This window comes from Palaemon carinicauda, chromosome 4, assembly GCF_036898095.1.
Source record: "Palaemon carinicauda isolate YSFRI2023 chromosome 4, ASM3689809v2, whole genome shotgun sequence".
NCBI lineage: Eukaryota > Metazoa > Arthropoda > Malacostraca > Decapoda > Palaemonidae > Palaemon > Palaemon carinicauda.
Window position 1 is genome coordinate 54,786,941 of NC_090728.1, and position 17,995 is coordinate 54,804,935.

The window sequence follows — 17,995 nt, forward strand, 5'->3', positions numbered from 1 at the left end:
AAGGAAAGATAAAAGAAAGATATAAGAAAAAAATAAGAATAATTGTTGCAGAGCAACAAATCCCTTGATCAAGCCACTCAGAAAAAACATAGCTAAGACAGATGAAGATATCTCTTATTTATCTATAATAATTTATAAAGATTTTCTGTAGAACTACCCAAAACAATGGCAATCTGAAAAGCAGGTAGAAAATATATGACCATTTAGGACCATGGAGACAAGAGGATTGTAAAACAAAGATGATATGGCATTTCCACGTGCAAGTACTGCCATGCAAAGCCTTGTAATCTCAATACTGCATTACAGGGGCTAGACTATTACATGGAAAGAAAACCAGAGACTATTTAGTTTTTAGGATAGATGTCGACATTTAGCCAGCTTCAAATTAAAGTTAAGAATTTTGTAAAGAAAATGACCCAACTCCACAAAAATTAATGTTGAAATGTGGGACAATGAGAGAAATAAGAAAACTCAAGACAAATGTGAGAAAACAACTTATTGATAGGAAAATGCAGTTTTTGGAATTACTAAAGTTTTACCTTAAGCTTCCCATCTTCTGCTGCAGGTCCATTTTCAGCTATCCTGAGTACAAAAAGTGGCATGTTGTGGAATTCACGGCCACCCCTAATACTAAATCCGAAGCCTCGTTTGCCACGCTGAAGTTCCACACTATAATATTCGCCATCATCGCCTGCATCACTCTCAGCCTAAAGAAACCATGAAAAATAAAATAAATAGGTTTTCCACATCACTATATTATAGTAAAGAAAAAATCAAGTATTGATTAATATGTAGTAGATGACTAAAGGGGTTCTGAAAATTAATATTGTCTTTATGGAGTTGGCATTGAAACATGAATGTTTCTCAATTAGATAACAACTGGGGCTAACAGTAAAGAATGCTATACAATAATATTCAACTTCCATTTGTGAGTGAAACAATGGCTTTAAAAATTCAACAGTCAACAAAATAAGATTTTAAGACTAAGACACACACACGCACTGAGTTTATAAATAATAATGGTGTTAAAGATCAATAGATATTATGCAAAATACTGAAGACATGCAATGGTGTACGCTGCACAAAGGATTATATAGTACTACAGTATAAAGAAAGCCCAAGAGCTTTCATAGCAGGTATGAGTAGGTCATGCTAATTAGAAAAAAATGGGAATGGCAGAACTATAGTATTCGGGAAGAAAAACTAGCCTTGAAAAAAAATTAAATTGGTACTAGCAACACAAGCAAATTCAAAGTTAACAATGTTGCACAAAATATTTTCTTTTTTTCCATTAAGAAGTCCCTGGTTTATAATGGTTTGTCATAAACAAAAATGTTTTTTCAAGCTGATGCTTTTAGTCACCAAATTATTTATTGGAATTGATTGGCATTCAGAAAATATATCGACAACCTTTAAAGGAACCCCTCAGTCAATACCATGAATTAGAATGAGTTAAGATTAGTCTTGCTAACACGAGCATGATCTTCATTTGCTAGAATATATGTCTGACATAAACTACACACCATATTTACAAAAGTGAAACATTTTGTATGAAGATACCAAACATCACATCTGTACACAATAGAAATGGCTTAATGCTGAGAATGTGAAGCAAAGTCCACAGACAGTGGCTTAAAAATGTGAAACTGTCCCAAACTGAACAAAGAGTTGCTTGATGATTGACTATTTTTCTGTCTCAAATTCATGTACAGTACTATACAAAAAACATTACTTGATCTTCAAGTGCTGCTCAAATGCTTTGAAAAAGTCTATCATAAATTTGCTGCTCAAATGCTTTGAAAAAGTCTATCATAAATTTGCTGCCCAAATGCTTTGAAAAAGTCTATCATAGATGAAAATTTTTAAAATGCAGTCCCTGACATTTCCAAAAGTAAGTCTCAAAATGAGTTTTCTAGGCTTGTTTTTAGGCTGATTCCTAAATGTTTTGAATGAGTTATTAAAAACAAAAAAAGGAGGACAAGGTCAAGTTAGGTAAGGGGTAAAAATATCAAAAGGGATTTTTAGGCAGTGAGTAATGTAACCTTGCAACATAAAAAATTGCAAAGTTTTGCATTAACACTTTTTAAGCTATATTACTCCCCATCTGTACCTTATGTTTCTTTGATTTTTTTATCCCTTGGTTGTCTAGATAATTTAATGTCTTGCTCAACAACTCATTCAAAAGACTCATGACTAGTGTAAAAAAGCATAGAAAGGGGACATATTGATATGCTTAAAGGATTTAATATTTTTTGCTATACAATACCACAAAATAAAGAACACCAGTTATTTCCTAATGCCCACCAAATGCAAATATTTAATCAAATTTGATTTAATAACAGCAAAATGCATTTAATGAAGAAGGTAAACATTCAGGGACTAGATACATTATCAAATGACTTAATTACTTTTATTATGGGGTTGACAAATCACCACTGTATTTGAGACAAAAATTAACTGAAAATCTTTAACAGTGGTGCAAGTGATTAAATTAAGGTTCATAAACCAATAGGTAGTTTGATACAACTAGAGCATGAAGGCTGCTGTCAACTCTTACTTTCAGTGCATCATCAAATTGTCAACCAGTACGTTATGTTTTAGAAGAATTATGAAAATAACTTTCCTCCATTGGACCTACATTGCTGCCAGAAATTCCAACCTACGGCAATTGCTGCCAAATGAGAAACTTATCAATTCCTGTTCATGTTCCTGTTCATGTGTGAATTTTCAATTTAAAGTAATTAAATGAAAGTGACATTTCTAGACTCGAGCTCAAACAATTTTTCCATAGGAGAGAGAAGCAAAAGTAAAAAGGTTTGACTTACGAGAACAGATAAAGATAATAGGCAGAAAGCAATGTATCACATCGACTTTTCATAAAACAAGATATTTCTTTGATTTAAACTGCTAAGCAATGTAAATCAACAATTCAATTCAATCCATTTTAACAAATGGTGGTGCCCCATGCTTCTGCCCACGGTGTGCAACAGGAAGTCCTCAGGGTCTCATGAGGTACTTGAAAAAATCTTTGTAACTCAAATTCGAGCTAGTATGCTTGGTTTGGTGATATGACGGATTACTTGCTGATGTGGAGAGCAGATAACGCCACAGCGTAGTGCATTACATGTCACTTTAGCATTAGTTTGCAAGCTTTGTTAGCCACATTAACCCCAAAAGCACTAAGAAATCTAAGAAAGATTGCAAATGCAATCCTAATAGATCAGGTTCCTGCCAAAATCCTAGGATCCTTTGACAGCCCACATTTACCAGACAACAGCCCATACAAAACACAGATGTATTTGGGATTCAGATGATCAAAGCTAAAGTGTAAAAAAGAAAAGAAAAAAAAAAACCTGTCTTATATGATGAGCAAACTGAAAACAATAACAAACTCTATATTTTGTTGGTAACTAATCATAGAACACTATCCATTACAAACCATGAATCATCAGGCTCACCATTCATCACTAACCACTAGAACAACACGTAGGTGGTAAATACCATCCAATAAAAGTCAAGATAAGGGAAGACAGTCCCATCAAATATAACATCTGCGAGAGGGATCGCCGGTAGAAAGATTCAAACATAGAAAAAAACTTTCACAAGGTCCAGAGACATACTTTGCATATTTCAAGAAAGGGAGTGAATACTAACTAAATGATCCAACAATGAACGAAAAATACTGTACACAGAAAAACAGTGCTTTGCCAAAAGTCGAGTTTTAAAAGGAATGAGGTTCCTCAAATTTTAACACTTCATTAATATAACTGGCATTTCTTAAAAATTGTATAAAAAATTTTCTCTTCTTGGCTTCTTATGCACTGGTGCATTCTCCTATCTATGAACAATTTTTAGAGAAATATATTTGCTAAGGTAAATAACTAGTCTCTAAATATGGCTTCCAAATTTTTTTTCTGTTTAATTATAATAGTCCAGTTACAAATTATGATATTTCAAGCTCTTTGGCTACCAAAACCTTCTGGTAATCTCATAATTCATTAATTGATTTATCCAATGGAGAAATTGATTACAGAGGAAAATATATCACATGACAGCTAATCCCCTTCTGTATATTGGATTCAACACAATTGAGTATAAAAAAATGCAATGAAAAATTAAGCAGTAGGAACTAGTAATGTACTGTATAAGCAATTTATATAAGGCTACATGGAACACCAAATTTTTATCCACAAAACCATCAACCAAGACCAGTACCAGCAACAAAAAAGAATACTGAATAACAAAAAAAAGCTTTACTGTAGCAACAGCATGCTTGGTTTAAAACGACAATATTCTCATATCAGAATTTTTATCCACATTGATTAAAAAGATAGTTAATTTTCAAAACTTAAGACTATATTTCTAATATACTGTACATGAATAAATCTTACATCTTTCACCAAAAGATAAAAAAAAGGTTTACTAATCAAACTACAACACCAAATCACCAACAAAGTGATGAAAAAAAAAATCATGTACTGAAAAAGGGACTGGAAGTTGGAGGCAGCGGGTATGACCCACCTGGGTAGAGGTGAGGGCTGGGATGCCCGAGGCAGCTTGAGGGGCTGTGACTGGTGTGGCCTGAGCCAGTATCATGGATCCCTGAGAACTCTGAGGAAAAAACCAGTCAGTTTGTCAGCCTGGTCAACAGTCGGCAGTCATTGTTAGTCGTCAGGAGAGCTTTTAATATTAAGTTAACATCTAAAAGAAGACGGTTAGTGGGATTTGATTGAACAAAAAAAATAAACCTCAATTTTAAAAAAATTTTAATTGTCATGTGAAAGTTACAGGATAACTACAATGGATCCAAACTGCAGTACTTTAAACCCTATAATTGTTGTACAGTACCTTAAGAATAATATTTCCATCGTACAAATACAGTCTAGTTTGAATGCTATGTAGAGATGTCATTGTGATATTTCCAAATTCCCAAAAAAGTTAATGAATGCAAGTAACCAGACTTTCACTTACAAGATCATACCATAAAATGTATGTTCAAATTATTGAACCTGAATCCACTACTTGCTTTTCATAATGGTTAGTTTCTAGAGACAAGGTCGTTAGCCTGGGCAATAATTGATATTCAGAATTCAGTTGCCAAAGATTTTGTTTTAGAGATTATTTTAAATTACCACATTTATTTTATCCTGTATGAAGTAGACTTTTTCATAAAATTTTAAACAACCTGCAATAGCACTTGTTACATTTTGACCATTGGCCAATGAGTCTTTCTGAATGTTTTGCTGTCAATTCCAGAAATTTTGCTAGAGTACAAGCCTTTATTTTAAATATAATTTTTTATTCACAAACCTTTTTAATATTTCATTAATCCCTGCTAGTGCATTTACAAACACATGTTGTATAAAGGAAGTATGCAATAAATGTGCAATGGTTTCCTTACTACTTGGTAATAATTTTCTTCTTATGAAGTTTCTTTACTCAAAATGCCCTCATCTTTCAAAAGAGGTTACATCTGAGGTAGTGCACTCAGCTAACCTTGTCCTCAATAAGTCAATAATGCTTAATCAACCTGTAATTTTTCAAAGTACAGCTATAATTTACCATGATTAAACACAGGGGATTGGGAAAGGATTTAAATTTTGCTTTTGAGTTTTACCACTTTAAAAAAAAGTCTGCCATCTGAATAAAAATAAGTTCAACTTTAAAATACGCTTGGGCTATTCTATTCCAACTTCTTGCCACTTCATGTGTTTACTTCATAATTTCATAATAAAAACAAATAAGAATTACAATACTGTAAGCAGTATTTTACACTACAATTACCCATAACTGATAATTTTAAGAAAACTTCAATCTATATTTTCATTTTGTAACTTATTATGCTCTTTTTTTTATGTCAAAAGTTGATCAAATATAAGTTAGTGGAAATAATTTAGGTATACCTGTAACTGGTTTATCTATCAATTTTTAATCACCACTACTAAAAAAAAATATTACACATGGCTATTTCCCATTTTAAGTAGAAAAATTATACAACAAACTAAATAAACAATCCATAAATTATTATTTTAAGCTACATAAAGTATTCAGTAATTGAACTTGAAATGAAACTACAAAATATTATGGATATTTTATAGAAAAAATCTTTGATATGATTTACTGTACTAACAAAAGAAACATTCATCCAAAAAGTTTTAAGTTTAAAGTGGAATGATTTAGAATTTTGAGTTTTAGCACTTTAATCTGAATGAAATCATTTTATTTCATACCATGATTATAGCTAACACCCTGAAAGCTTTTCAAATCTAGATAACTACATGGCATCAATATTTGCATAAATGAAGACTATTTTTTTTTAGCAAATTTTACCTTTAAATAGGGCAAGAGAACAGTAAATATTCACAACTTTGGTAAGGAAATTGTAGACCCCATGACAAGCAAAATGTAGTGGGATAGTCAATTCCACGTAAACCTTAAAATTTACATTATTTCTTCCCCTTCACCTCTTTACGTACATGATAAAAAAAGATCTCTTGAAACACTGCAGCCATTTCCTAAATTTTATTGATAAAACTATTGTACTAAGTCTAATTTTTTTGGGTTTTTAAGGTGACAATTCCAAAGACCAGTGGTGATGATATAAAACAAGAGTAGAAGGTATATTCTATTAAAATTTATGCAGTACCTCATATCATCAAGAGCAGCTATGCGTAGTGTGCTACCTCACATTCACTAAACCCTTCAGAACCAGTGCTTTCCCTATTCAGTAATAATCATTGTTCTAAACTTCAAGGGCCCATAACCTTAAAACTTCCTTTCAGTTCTAATCTGTCAGGTTTAAGTCATCCATAATGTCAAAGTCAGTTTAACCTATACACAGTAGAGTACTTTTGAAAACTTTTTCTCCACTGCCTCTTAATTTTTTTTATAAATCATGAAAAAGAATATGAAAATATTAATCATTAACTACACATGCTAAGCAGTAATAACCATAACCACCTACTTAATTTTTTAGCATAAAGCTCATTCAGCCTTTAGAAGATAGTAGTTCAAAGATAGCAAATCTTGCTTTGCCGGCAAATCTTCAAAGAATTAAATGCACCAAACCTTCTCATGCAAAAGTAGCTGTGCAATACTTACCCGCTGAGAGTTTGATGTGGTACTTGAAGTGTCATCTAAAACATTGAGGAGAAAAGAGGAAAAATATTAAGCTTAAGGTTTAAGTTCTATGCATATTATCCTATATTATACAGTAAACTGTACTACATTTCAGCCAAAGAAATTCAGTACTTAACCCTTTTACCCCCAATGGACGTACTGGTACGTTTCACAAAACTCATCCCTTTACCCCCATGGACGTACCGGTACGTTCTTGCAAAAAAACTGCTATTTACATTTTTTTTTGCATATTTTTTATAATTTTATGAGAATCATCAGGCATTTTTCAAAAGAATGAGAACAACCTGACCTCTCTATGACAAAAACTAAGGCTGTTAGAGCAATTTAAATAAAATATATTGCAAAATGTGTTAAAAAAAAAAGAAAAAAAAAACAACAACAACTACAACAACAACAACAACCAACGCCTGGGGGTTAAGGGTTGGAAAGTTCCAAATATCTTGGGGGTAAAAGGGATAAGGTTGCTATTCAGAGAACCCAAGGTACAATAAGGGGCCATTTACTAACTTACCTCTTGGAGGCCCAATGGTTAATGTGACTGAATAACCTGATTCTTTGATAAGATTGACTATATGGCCATGATGAAGTGTTTTAATATCGACACCATTCACACTCAAGATACGATCTCCAACATGAAGTCGCCCACATCTCTCTGCTGGACTTCCCTCAATAATCCGACCTACAAAATTAACAGTATTTAATATCTTCCATATTTTATTTAAAAAACTTCACACGGAACTTTTATTAACTTGCATCGACTATCGAAGTATGATACAATGTTCATGTAAAATTACAAGTGAGAAATTGTTAATACTATTACTGTGATTTATCAACTTAAAGAAGAAATTATTTTATTTAAGATTGTTTTGTAAAATTTAAAATTCTAAATGGAGGTGGCTAGTAATTGTAGTTATTCATTATAAGTATGCTGCACAACTTTCCTGAAAGTACTAAAGATAAGCAAAATGGCTCTTATATATATTAAAATAAATAATTAGACTTATATTCTTGAAACACACAAAATAGTCACTTTACAAGCATGAATATTTTGAGAATTATGCATTACAGTAAATTTGGGATATTTTGTTAATCTACTCTTCAAATAACAATACTGAGGTTACAAGGCAGTAACTAAATATAAAATTACTTACCTATAGTGGAACCAGATTTTGTTACAGACGATATGATAACAAAACCGAAACCTTCATTTTCTCTTCTCGTGACTTCAATATCATATGGATACTGCATTTCAAGTGATCTGTTATGAAGCTCTGAAAAAGAATAAACAAACAATTTATAAGCTATAAAAGATCCCTTTCTTACACTTGTTGCAACTGTAGTGCTGTTTAGTTAAAAGACTACTAGAAATTCCACATTTAACAGACTAATTAAAGACAGCTAAGAAAGTGCTGAACTGCTGCATACAATTCCTAGTCTCGCTTTTTAAAAAAATGTCTAATTTCTCGACTATCTATAAAATAAAGATGTATAATAATCAACTGGTGGTAGAGAATGCCTAAAATAAAGGTTTTATTGTATTATACCAAACATACTACACCCCTTCAATATTTACATAGAATTCAGACTGAATACTAATTACTTAAAAGGATACCGATTGAGTTCAGAACCTTCTAGTTGCTAATTTCATCTGCCTGGAGGCCACTCAAATGGTAACTACTGTCTACCTCTAACATCTATAAAGATCTATGGCCTACTTGGATTACCTCCTGTAAAACCCTTGTAGCTGTGTACTGCCTCAATATTTGTCAAAGCGTTCTTTAATTTTTTTTTCTTTTTTTTTTAAATACTGTATAAAGGTCAGGGAAAATAACTATAATAATGTTTTACTTGAATGAATAATGATTGGGGTTTGTTGACATTTCAAGCTGTTATTGTCACTTATAGAAGACGAGATTGTTGATAACCAACAGATTACTTACGTCATAGATATTACCTCAAGTTAGCCTTCATATACCCGATTCACATTTATCAAAGGCTGACGAGCTAAAGTAACTTTAAGGCCTAAATTATAGCTCAGTGTTAATACTGAAAACATAAGATTATGCTGAGACTAAGCTCTTCCTTCAGAAATAGAAAAATGGCTTTTATATAAAGTGTTTCAAAGTGAGGTACGAGATACAAGAAATAGTGATCACAATATGTAAGCATAGGCTATCACTGGAGAACACTCATCATCCAAATGGTGAAACACCAATATAAGAGTGAATTTTGAGGAATACAAAAACTAAAATTAGTCAGGAAGTGGGTGACCATCCAAGGGAATAAATCAGGAAGTTTAGTGAAAACACTGTTTGGTTTTCTTTACATTTGAAGAAAATGAAGCTGACAAAACCACCTACATAGCCTCTTTCCTGACTCTACTTTATCCTATGGTTCCTTCTCATCCACCTTAAGATTTTAACTCCAAGTTACCTGCATATGTTACCCCTAATAGGCCTTTTTCTGCACTCTTACTTTTTAGCTTCCTCCATTAAATGTGACATACAGCAAAGGCCTGGGGGTGACCCTTGCTGTAAAATTCATTTAGCCAAAACTTTTCATAACTGCAACTCTCCATTTTATATTTTGTATAGTGATATTACTATAAGAATCTTTACGATAATTTCTGGTTTCAAAATATATATCCAACTGTTTATCACAGTACCCTGTTAAATGCCTGTACTAGATGTACAAACAGGGTATTATCTCTTCTACTGTGGATGGGCCATGGCAACTAGTATAGTAGCATTATCAGTTGTTTACACTACTCCCCCATGGAGTTGATAATAAGACAGAATTTCCTCCAAAGCTCAAGTCACTCTAATGTCATAGCAGATCATGCAGCCAGCTAAATCCCAGACTGGAACACGGATCACTAGTTGAGCAAGTTACTCTTCAGGCAGGAATCGTAACCCAAACTAATACTGTAGTACCAGTCCCCCACAGGCCATGAGCTTATGAGGTGGCAAGGAGGCAATACAGAGAACGTGGTATATGAAGGGTTACAGTAAATAAGGGGAAAAAAATTGGTGCAGGAAATAAGAGGGAAAATATTCCAGTCACCACCATTAGCAAACCCAAATCCTCATAGCTTCCTCTTAGCATCGTCAAACAAAGGGATATTGGACTATATACCCTCGACCTCGGTAAATTAGAGAAAACCTGTACCATAGGCACCAGCATTAAAGGTTACTAACCAGATTTAAAACGAGCACACTTTTAATAAGCAAACAGGAGAGTAATATAGCAATTTTATGAGTTTGGTTACAGTATCAAAACCAGCACAGTCATCCTTCGGCACATCGCAGATTTATAAAGAATACTGTATGCCTAAGTCTATATCACAGGTTTCTAGGGCCAGATAACATTTGTTTCAGATTTTAATTATTTTTTCTTTTTTGTCAAAAATAGTCACTTTTGGACCTAAAAATTAATAAAGTAAATTAAAATGATAAACATTATACAGAAATTTGGTTCTCTAGCAAGAACACCATGTATACAATTTGCTTACTTTATCACAAAGAATAAAATACTTAGTGTGCCACGTGAGATACACAGAATTGCGCATCCGTATGTAAAACATAACTTGGGAAGTGTGAAGAGAGTAGCCTACTTTCCCAGATAATTACGTACAAGGTACAATATTGGCCGGTAAAGGAAACGACCAATTGGAGCACATGTTGGACCACAGGATCACTAAAGTATCTTATGCTGTCCAGTTTGTCTATACTCACATAAATGCAACATTGCGTATGGAGTTTTCTATTTTTCCGCTAAGATTGCGAGTTGTTTTCAAGACCCACATTCTGCACCTTCTAAGGTTTTTGGCACCCAAGTGTTTGAGGAAGATGCTTACAGAATAGGATGAAACTCCATAATATGCTTAAAGATGAAAGAAGCTGCCATTACAGCATTAACGAATTAACGTTTGTGATATCAAGAAGGACCATAAGAATATAAGAATGACAGCAAATATCACTTTTAACAAGGCAGCGAAAAGGATGAATTTTAATTTTTTAATTTACTAACTGTATATGTAAGGATGTGTCTACAGTAAAAGTAAGCTTTAGCTTAAAAAGGGTTTAAGAGTTTATAAAAGGTTTATAAGTGTGTTGGGAGGGTTTATAAAAGCTAAAATTTAGAGATAAAGAATAGGAAAAACCACAAATATGAAAAATATATATTGATTTCTATACATACTGAGCATTTTTCCAGCTAATGATGTGGGCCTGAAACATAATGCCCACAATAGCTGAGAGATTACTGTATTTCCATAATAATTTCTTGAACTCTGCATATTTAATTTTCATTTAAAAACATACAGTATCTTTTTGGGTGAGCTGTGTAAAAGTGTTATACTTTACTACTTTATGAAAAATGATGCACAAAACTAAACCATGCTGGCAATCTTAGGAACTTATCCTATGGGAAAATTTATAGGCCTGAGTACATTACGTTCCATTACGTTTCTTTATATAAATAGTTTTTGTCATGGTATAAACTGTACCTATAGCCTAGCCCGTAGTAGACAGCTATAAGCAAACGGTCTAGGTCTTTACCTATATGAATGGTTACTTTACAAAGAAGACGACTAAACATGAAAAAAAAAAAAAATACATAGAATTTTCAGATGGGATGTTCAACAAGTACTGTACTGAATTTGGTGCAAAACATTACTTCCTTATTAGTTGTTTGAATTAGAATAATTCACCCCAGTTAGGAATAACACGTGTAAAAATCATAAGAAAAAAGTTTGTGAAGTATACAGTAATTTATTTTCACCGTTATGATTACTTCTTGATCTCAAGACACTGAACTGGTGCAAAACACGATATCCTTATTAGTTGTTTTATTCAGAATAATTCACTACCAACCAGTAATGAGTAACCATTTTAAAGATTACGATAAGAAAAATTTTGTAAAGTATGAATTATAATTACTGCTATGAGTATTTTTTTTTCTAAAGACAAAAGTAGAGTTTTTTGTTAGCACAAGTAAAATCAACTAATGGTTCAAGCTCTTTGCTAATCAAAATACCATAATGAAAAACCTACAGCTATGAAAATTTTTCAAATGTTTAACATATCCTTACCTGTAAATTTCTAATCTAGAAGTACAATTAAACCATCTCTTTATCTGAAGCCTTACTAGGCTGTTTAAATTCTACTTTAAAATTTAATCCTTTTAACCTCATGCTCTACTTGAAATACTTATTACATTACTGTACTTTTATCCTTCTTTTATGCCTCTCAGATTCTCTTTAGCTGAATATATGTTTACTTACTAACTAATGGGTACCCTGCTTTTGGAGCTGCTAGAGGATGGGGGTAAAATAAGATTGCTAAATATTAGCAATTACGATGAAAACATGACAGGAATCTACAACTTAAAAGTCACATAGTTTACAAGATATGAATAGCAATTGTGACTATTTTTACTCATACCATTTTTCTTATAAGACAATACATATATTTCAGTACAAACCCATAAATCATTGATTGACATACTTTTGTGCAATGGAATCCCAGTTTCACCTAAAGTACTCATAACCACCAAGATTGAGAGGTCTCACTGTGCATGCAACTTCACTTCTAGTGCTTAGAAAATTGCTAGGGAGTGAAGACAGGAAAGGGCAATAATACTCTTTAGCCCTAGAAATAGTCTGATGGGGTTAAAGGAAAGCAGAATTCTTCGAGTCTTAAGCCTTCAGATGCTTGAAATGTGACACACTTCTGAATAAGGAACAAAACTTACTAGACTCAAGGAAGCAGGAGCTGATAGAAACAGTGTTTTGCACCAAATCCATTAGAGTTATGCAGAAGGGGCTCACAAGGAGTGCTCTCAAGATTTACAATACCATGCCTTGATCCCAGCTTGATAGTTTTACAGAGGACTTTAGAATGGACTGGCCAATATAATGAAGATACAGTATATTACAATGAGGACCCAAATTAACACATGCTATGGCATAAGAAAGAACTACCTTGTAGACCCTTGATCTCATTTATGGGTGAACATAAAGCACAAGCTACTGACCTGGACGATAAGGGTCAAGCAATTGCACTAACACCCATGGATCTGACATGTGGAAATGCCAAGTGCTGTGAGACAAGGGCTGTACTGACTGGCTTAAACCTTGAAGATTCAAAATCCCAGGAAGAGAAATGTAGTATAAGAGCAATGAAGATAGGGAGTACGGGAAGGCCAAGTCAAAGGGAAAAGCAACCATAAGAGTTATGTCTTTATGATAAATAATCACATGACTTGATATAGCTGAAGTTGCGAGAACACTTCAAGGCAATGGAGGATAAACCACCATGATAAACACTGGAGAGTATAAAATGAATTACAAGGGTAGAAGTGGAACAGGAATAAATGGCCAAAGTAGCTGCAAAGTGCCGACAGAAGACCAGATAATGATAATAGAAGTTGGCCTTTACTCACACCCTACTTGAACAACAAGACTCGATATTTCATGTCACCCTAGAGGGCAGCACCTACAGAGCTCAAGTCAGTGCAGGAAGTTTAGCCAGCAGCAGAAAACAACCAAGTGCAATTGAGGAAAAACCACACAATTGCCCAACAAAATATTCAAAAGGTTTTATAGACAGATAAAAGAAAGGAAGCAGAAATAAATATGAAGTAAAAGGCTCAAAAATTGGGTGAATAAGCTGGTCTACAAACAAACTGTATTAAGTCTCACACATTGGCTGGGCAGAACAGCTACTCAAACAGACTGGCAAAGTAGATAGGTCCTGGATGATCTACAAGCCCACTCAGAAAGTGCGCTGGGCTATGATAGACAAAGTAAACAACCACCACCAAGACTACACACAACAATATAAGCTGATACCACTATGAAAATAGAAAATACTGTACATATTTCAGAAATTGAAAATTTACTAAATTAAATTTTTTCACTAAAATTGCTATGTTAAAGAAATAAAAAAAAATATGCAAACAATGCAGAGATGGAAAAGAAAATACAATATAAGCCTTGCATTGGAATTTAACGTGATAAAAATATCCTGTCTTCAACAGAAAGAAGAAATGATAAAAGTACATGAAAAAAAAAAGAAACAGAAGAGGAAATGAGACTTCTACACATTAATAATAACCAAAATTGGGTGGATGTAGAGTTGCCTCCCACACACACACTATGGAAAAAGTTACTTTTAACACAACAAAAATTTCAAACGAAATGAAAACTGTCTTGGCCAATAGAAAGAATGATGAAAAATGACAGTATGATAGTGAAAATGCACAAACTGCAAAGCCACAGAAGAGCAACATAAAGATGATGGTAACTTTACAAGGTAGTACTGAAGAAGTGTAATATACAAGCTTTGACATAAGCTGTGAGATTCTCTTAATCTTTAAGTGTAAAAGAGAACAGAGATTTCATTACACGAAGACATTTTTTAATTACTCTAATGGGGTTACAGAGAAAAAATAGCAACATACCAGTTACATTTTCTAAGAAAACGGGTACTAAAGTATTTGACATTGATGTTACATACCAGTGGAAGTTGACATCACTCTTCTAAGCGTCAATGTGACGCGACCTTGGGTTGCTGCAGCCGACATCAACTGAACAACACGATGATGGCTGGATCCGAACACCATTTCCCCATCTACTCCAACGATTTGATCTCCGGAAGTCACACTTCCATCTTGATCGGCTGCTCCCCCGGGAACAATGTGGCCTATTGATACCTGTGAGTTCAAAATTGTAGTCAGTCTACATTACTGGAAAAACAGGAAAATAAAATGTAATGGAAGACACTCAAAGATCAGAAATAAAACTAATGAACCAAAATTAAACCCCTGGTTAATTGAGTAAATTATACAATAAGATTAAAGAAACAAATTACATGAAATACACAAATACTATATTACCTTTATCAAGTTAGAAATAAAAGTGGCAAATCATTCCAAGGAAATAAAATTTCAATTCAATGAAATCAAGACCAAGTTCTTTTATTAATACAGAAGGTGTTAAGTTAGCAAATAACAAAAACACTCACAATGAAGAACTTAAAGGAGAGAAGCTCCAAGGCCAACCACTATTGACACATCATAAAGGCACAATATTGGAAACTTCTGACTCCCAATCTGTGGGTGAGTATCTAAAATCCATCTCACAACAAGTTTTCATAAGTGTCCACAACTTTACCATCCTTGTAAGATATGGATGGGGGTTTTGGGGCCCTGTAGGTCTACATACCAAGTCAACAGCAACTATTGTCTGGCTAGTTTGGTCCTAGCTTTGGCACTGATATGGTCAGTTTCTAAGCCATTGTGCGATAATCGCAATGGCCTGTCCCTTACCTTGTCACACATAAGCAACCTTCAAAATAACTTGAACAAGATCCTATCCTTTGTTCATCCATCTATCTATCTACCATAGCACTTCCCCCAATCTTGGGAGGTAGGCAACATCAAATAAGAAACAAAAGGAGTACAGTATGATTTAGAGAAGGGACATATGCCAAACACTAGACTGAATTGTTGAATATGCAAAATACCGTTTATAACTTCTTTTGAATACATTTTAACCAACTTGAATGCCAAATACTCATAGAAAAATAAAATTTGACTTGATTAAGATTTGTCATTCATTAGAACATGGCGTCTCTTATTTTACAAATAATATTGGATACTGTACACCCCAAATACTGCCTTTCAAATTCACCTTTTCCAGCTTTTGTTTATGTAAACAATAAATGTATTAGAATAAAGTAAGTTCTCTTTTTTCCTGTTAGAGTCTATCCCTTAAAAATCATAAAATTATTTCTCATCCATGTGTACAATGTAATAATTCGACATATATTACACACTTTTGTGGCATACTTACATTAATTATTGATAAGCATAAGCTACATATCACGAACCTATATTATTTCTATTGTATAATACAATATTTGAAGGCACAGCACACAGAAATGAAGATAAAACCAGAAACTGCTTTAATTCTGCAATCATATGAAATTTAAATTACTAATTAAAATTTGTTTATAACCCAGTATTGAGTACATTACCTGAGATCCTTCTTCAGTGCCCCCAACTATTCTGAAACCAAAACCAGTCTCTTGTCTCTTGAGGGTTACTGAGAATTCCATAAAACCTAAACTGCCATTGGGACCAGGTGGAGGTACCCTTGGATTTACACTGTAACGCCCATCAGGAAATCTGAAAGATGACGACCTTTTAAAAAATGGTACAGTTTACCCTTCTACACAGGTAATAATGGTTATTTGTACTTCAATTATGGTGTCTATCAATGCATGAAATGTCACATGAATCTACTGCAAATCTATAGCATTACATAATGTAAAGGAAAATAAAAGCTTGGTAATATAAAATCATCACAGTAAAATATTAACCAAACATAGATCTTGCACACAAGAGTACAGATGAGTCTGTAACTTAAATATGTTGGGATTACAATTCACCCTTTTAGTTTCAATCACAGAATATGAAAAACAAATGATGTAAAATGGAATATGTCCTTGTAATATATTTCCCAAATTGCCAGAAGAACCTTCACATTGACTAATACAGAATTGGATTCTGAATATACAGTACAATCTTGCTTTATAATTAACAAAAACTAAAATTGGAGTTCCCATCGATATAATAAATGATCTTTCATTTATAAATATTGATAAAAAACCAAAGCAAAAGAGAATTAGGTTAAAATAACTACTTGATTTAAACATAATATTCATAACTAACCAATTAACCAACTATATATAAATTCACAAAAATGCAAGTGAGATATCCTATGGTCTGTTAAACTGTTGCATAGTTACTATGTTTTTGTTGTGTTGATGTAAAAAAATGGTTTTTCTAGTTGGCAAAGGAGATGAAAGAATTTTCTAGTCATTCTTTCTTGTGGCTCTTTCCTAGTTATTAAGGAGAATATGGTCATAGTATTTATTCTTCAAAAAGTTACAATTATTGTTTAGAAGCAATTACATGCAAAAAAAATAACCCACAGTAAAAATAAGTCTTGTAAGTAAAGGATTTGAAATAGAAAATAGAAACTCATCTATGGGCTTGCTTGAGTGCAATACAGTAATCTTTTTATGTAACCAAACTAATAGCTCCAAGCAGGTGAGGATAAGGTCAGAGGGCAGATAAGCCCAAATAACCTTGGCTAGGCCTGATAATGAGTGCATAAGGGATTTTCGTAACTCCAATGTGTGGAATAGCAATGCTCATAATTTCTTAAAAGTGCATCTTTTGTGGAAATGCTCAAGTTTGAAATACTGTTTGCACTGAAGGGGTTTGGGTTATGTTTGCATATATGGTGCTAATTGGCTATTTCTTTCTTAATACAGTACTATGCTTTATCTTTCAATAGTTAGCCTAACATTACTATCACTATTATCACCATCATTATTCTAGATTCATAACAAGCTTTAAAAGAAAAAATTAAACCCCTTGGCTTACTTGATTCTCCAGTTATATCATCTTGAATTATGTAACATCATCAGACTTTTGGGATATACCAATATTCTTGAAGGTCAAGCTCTTATGTATACTGGAGATGCCCAATTCTTCTTTATAAAACAATATACCCTTCCACCTTACCACAAAGGTAATGCTTAATTAACCTAGGTCAAATGGATAACCCATTCAGACAGACCCAAGGTGAATGTCTATTAAAGGATTTATTGTACTCCAGGACAATGCTGGTTAATCTATACAAAGGGATCTCAAAATTTTCACATATGGTTAGGGAATAGCTGGCTTGATTTTGACTGATCTATGAAAGGTAACCCAGAGCCTAATTCTATATATGAGGACATGACTACCTGGTATTGCAGTCATTATAATTCATTGATCC

At 33.3% G+C, this 17,995-nt stretch overlaps 1 protein-coding gene across 7 annotated transcripts in view; it reads right to left on the bottom strand.

Annotated features, from left to right (window-relative positions):
- LOC137639968 (membrane-associated guanylate kinase, WW and PDZ domain-containing protein 1-like) overlaps positions 1-17,995 on the bottom strand; it is a 36,725-nt gene that overhangs the window by 6,208 nt on the left and 12,522 nt on the right. For 6 of the 7 annotated variants that reach the window (XM_068372301.1, XM_068372300.1, XM_068372299.1 and 3 more), the window contains 7 exons: positions 16,182-16,332; positions 14,661-14,856; positions 8,292-8,411; positions 7,652-7,819; positions 7,102-7,136; positions 4,522-4,611; positions 540-707 (listed from right to left, as the gene is read on the bottom strand). In XM_068372301.1, coding sequence (XP_068228402.1) covers positions 540-707; positions 4,522-4,611; positions 7,102-7,136; positions 7,652-7,819; positions 8,292-8,411; positions 14,661-14,856; positions 16,182-16,332 — 928 coding nt within the window. The remainder of the gene's footprint in view (positions 1-539; positions 708-4,521; positions 4,612-7,101; positions 7,137-7,651; positions 7,820-8,291; positions 8,412-14,660; positions 14,857-16,181; positions 16,333-17,995) is intronic. The other variant, XM_068372297.1, reaches the window with a different exon arrangement.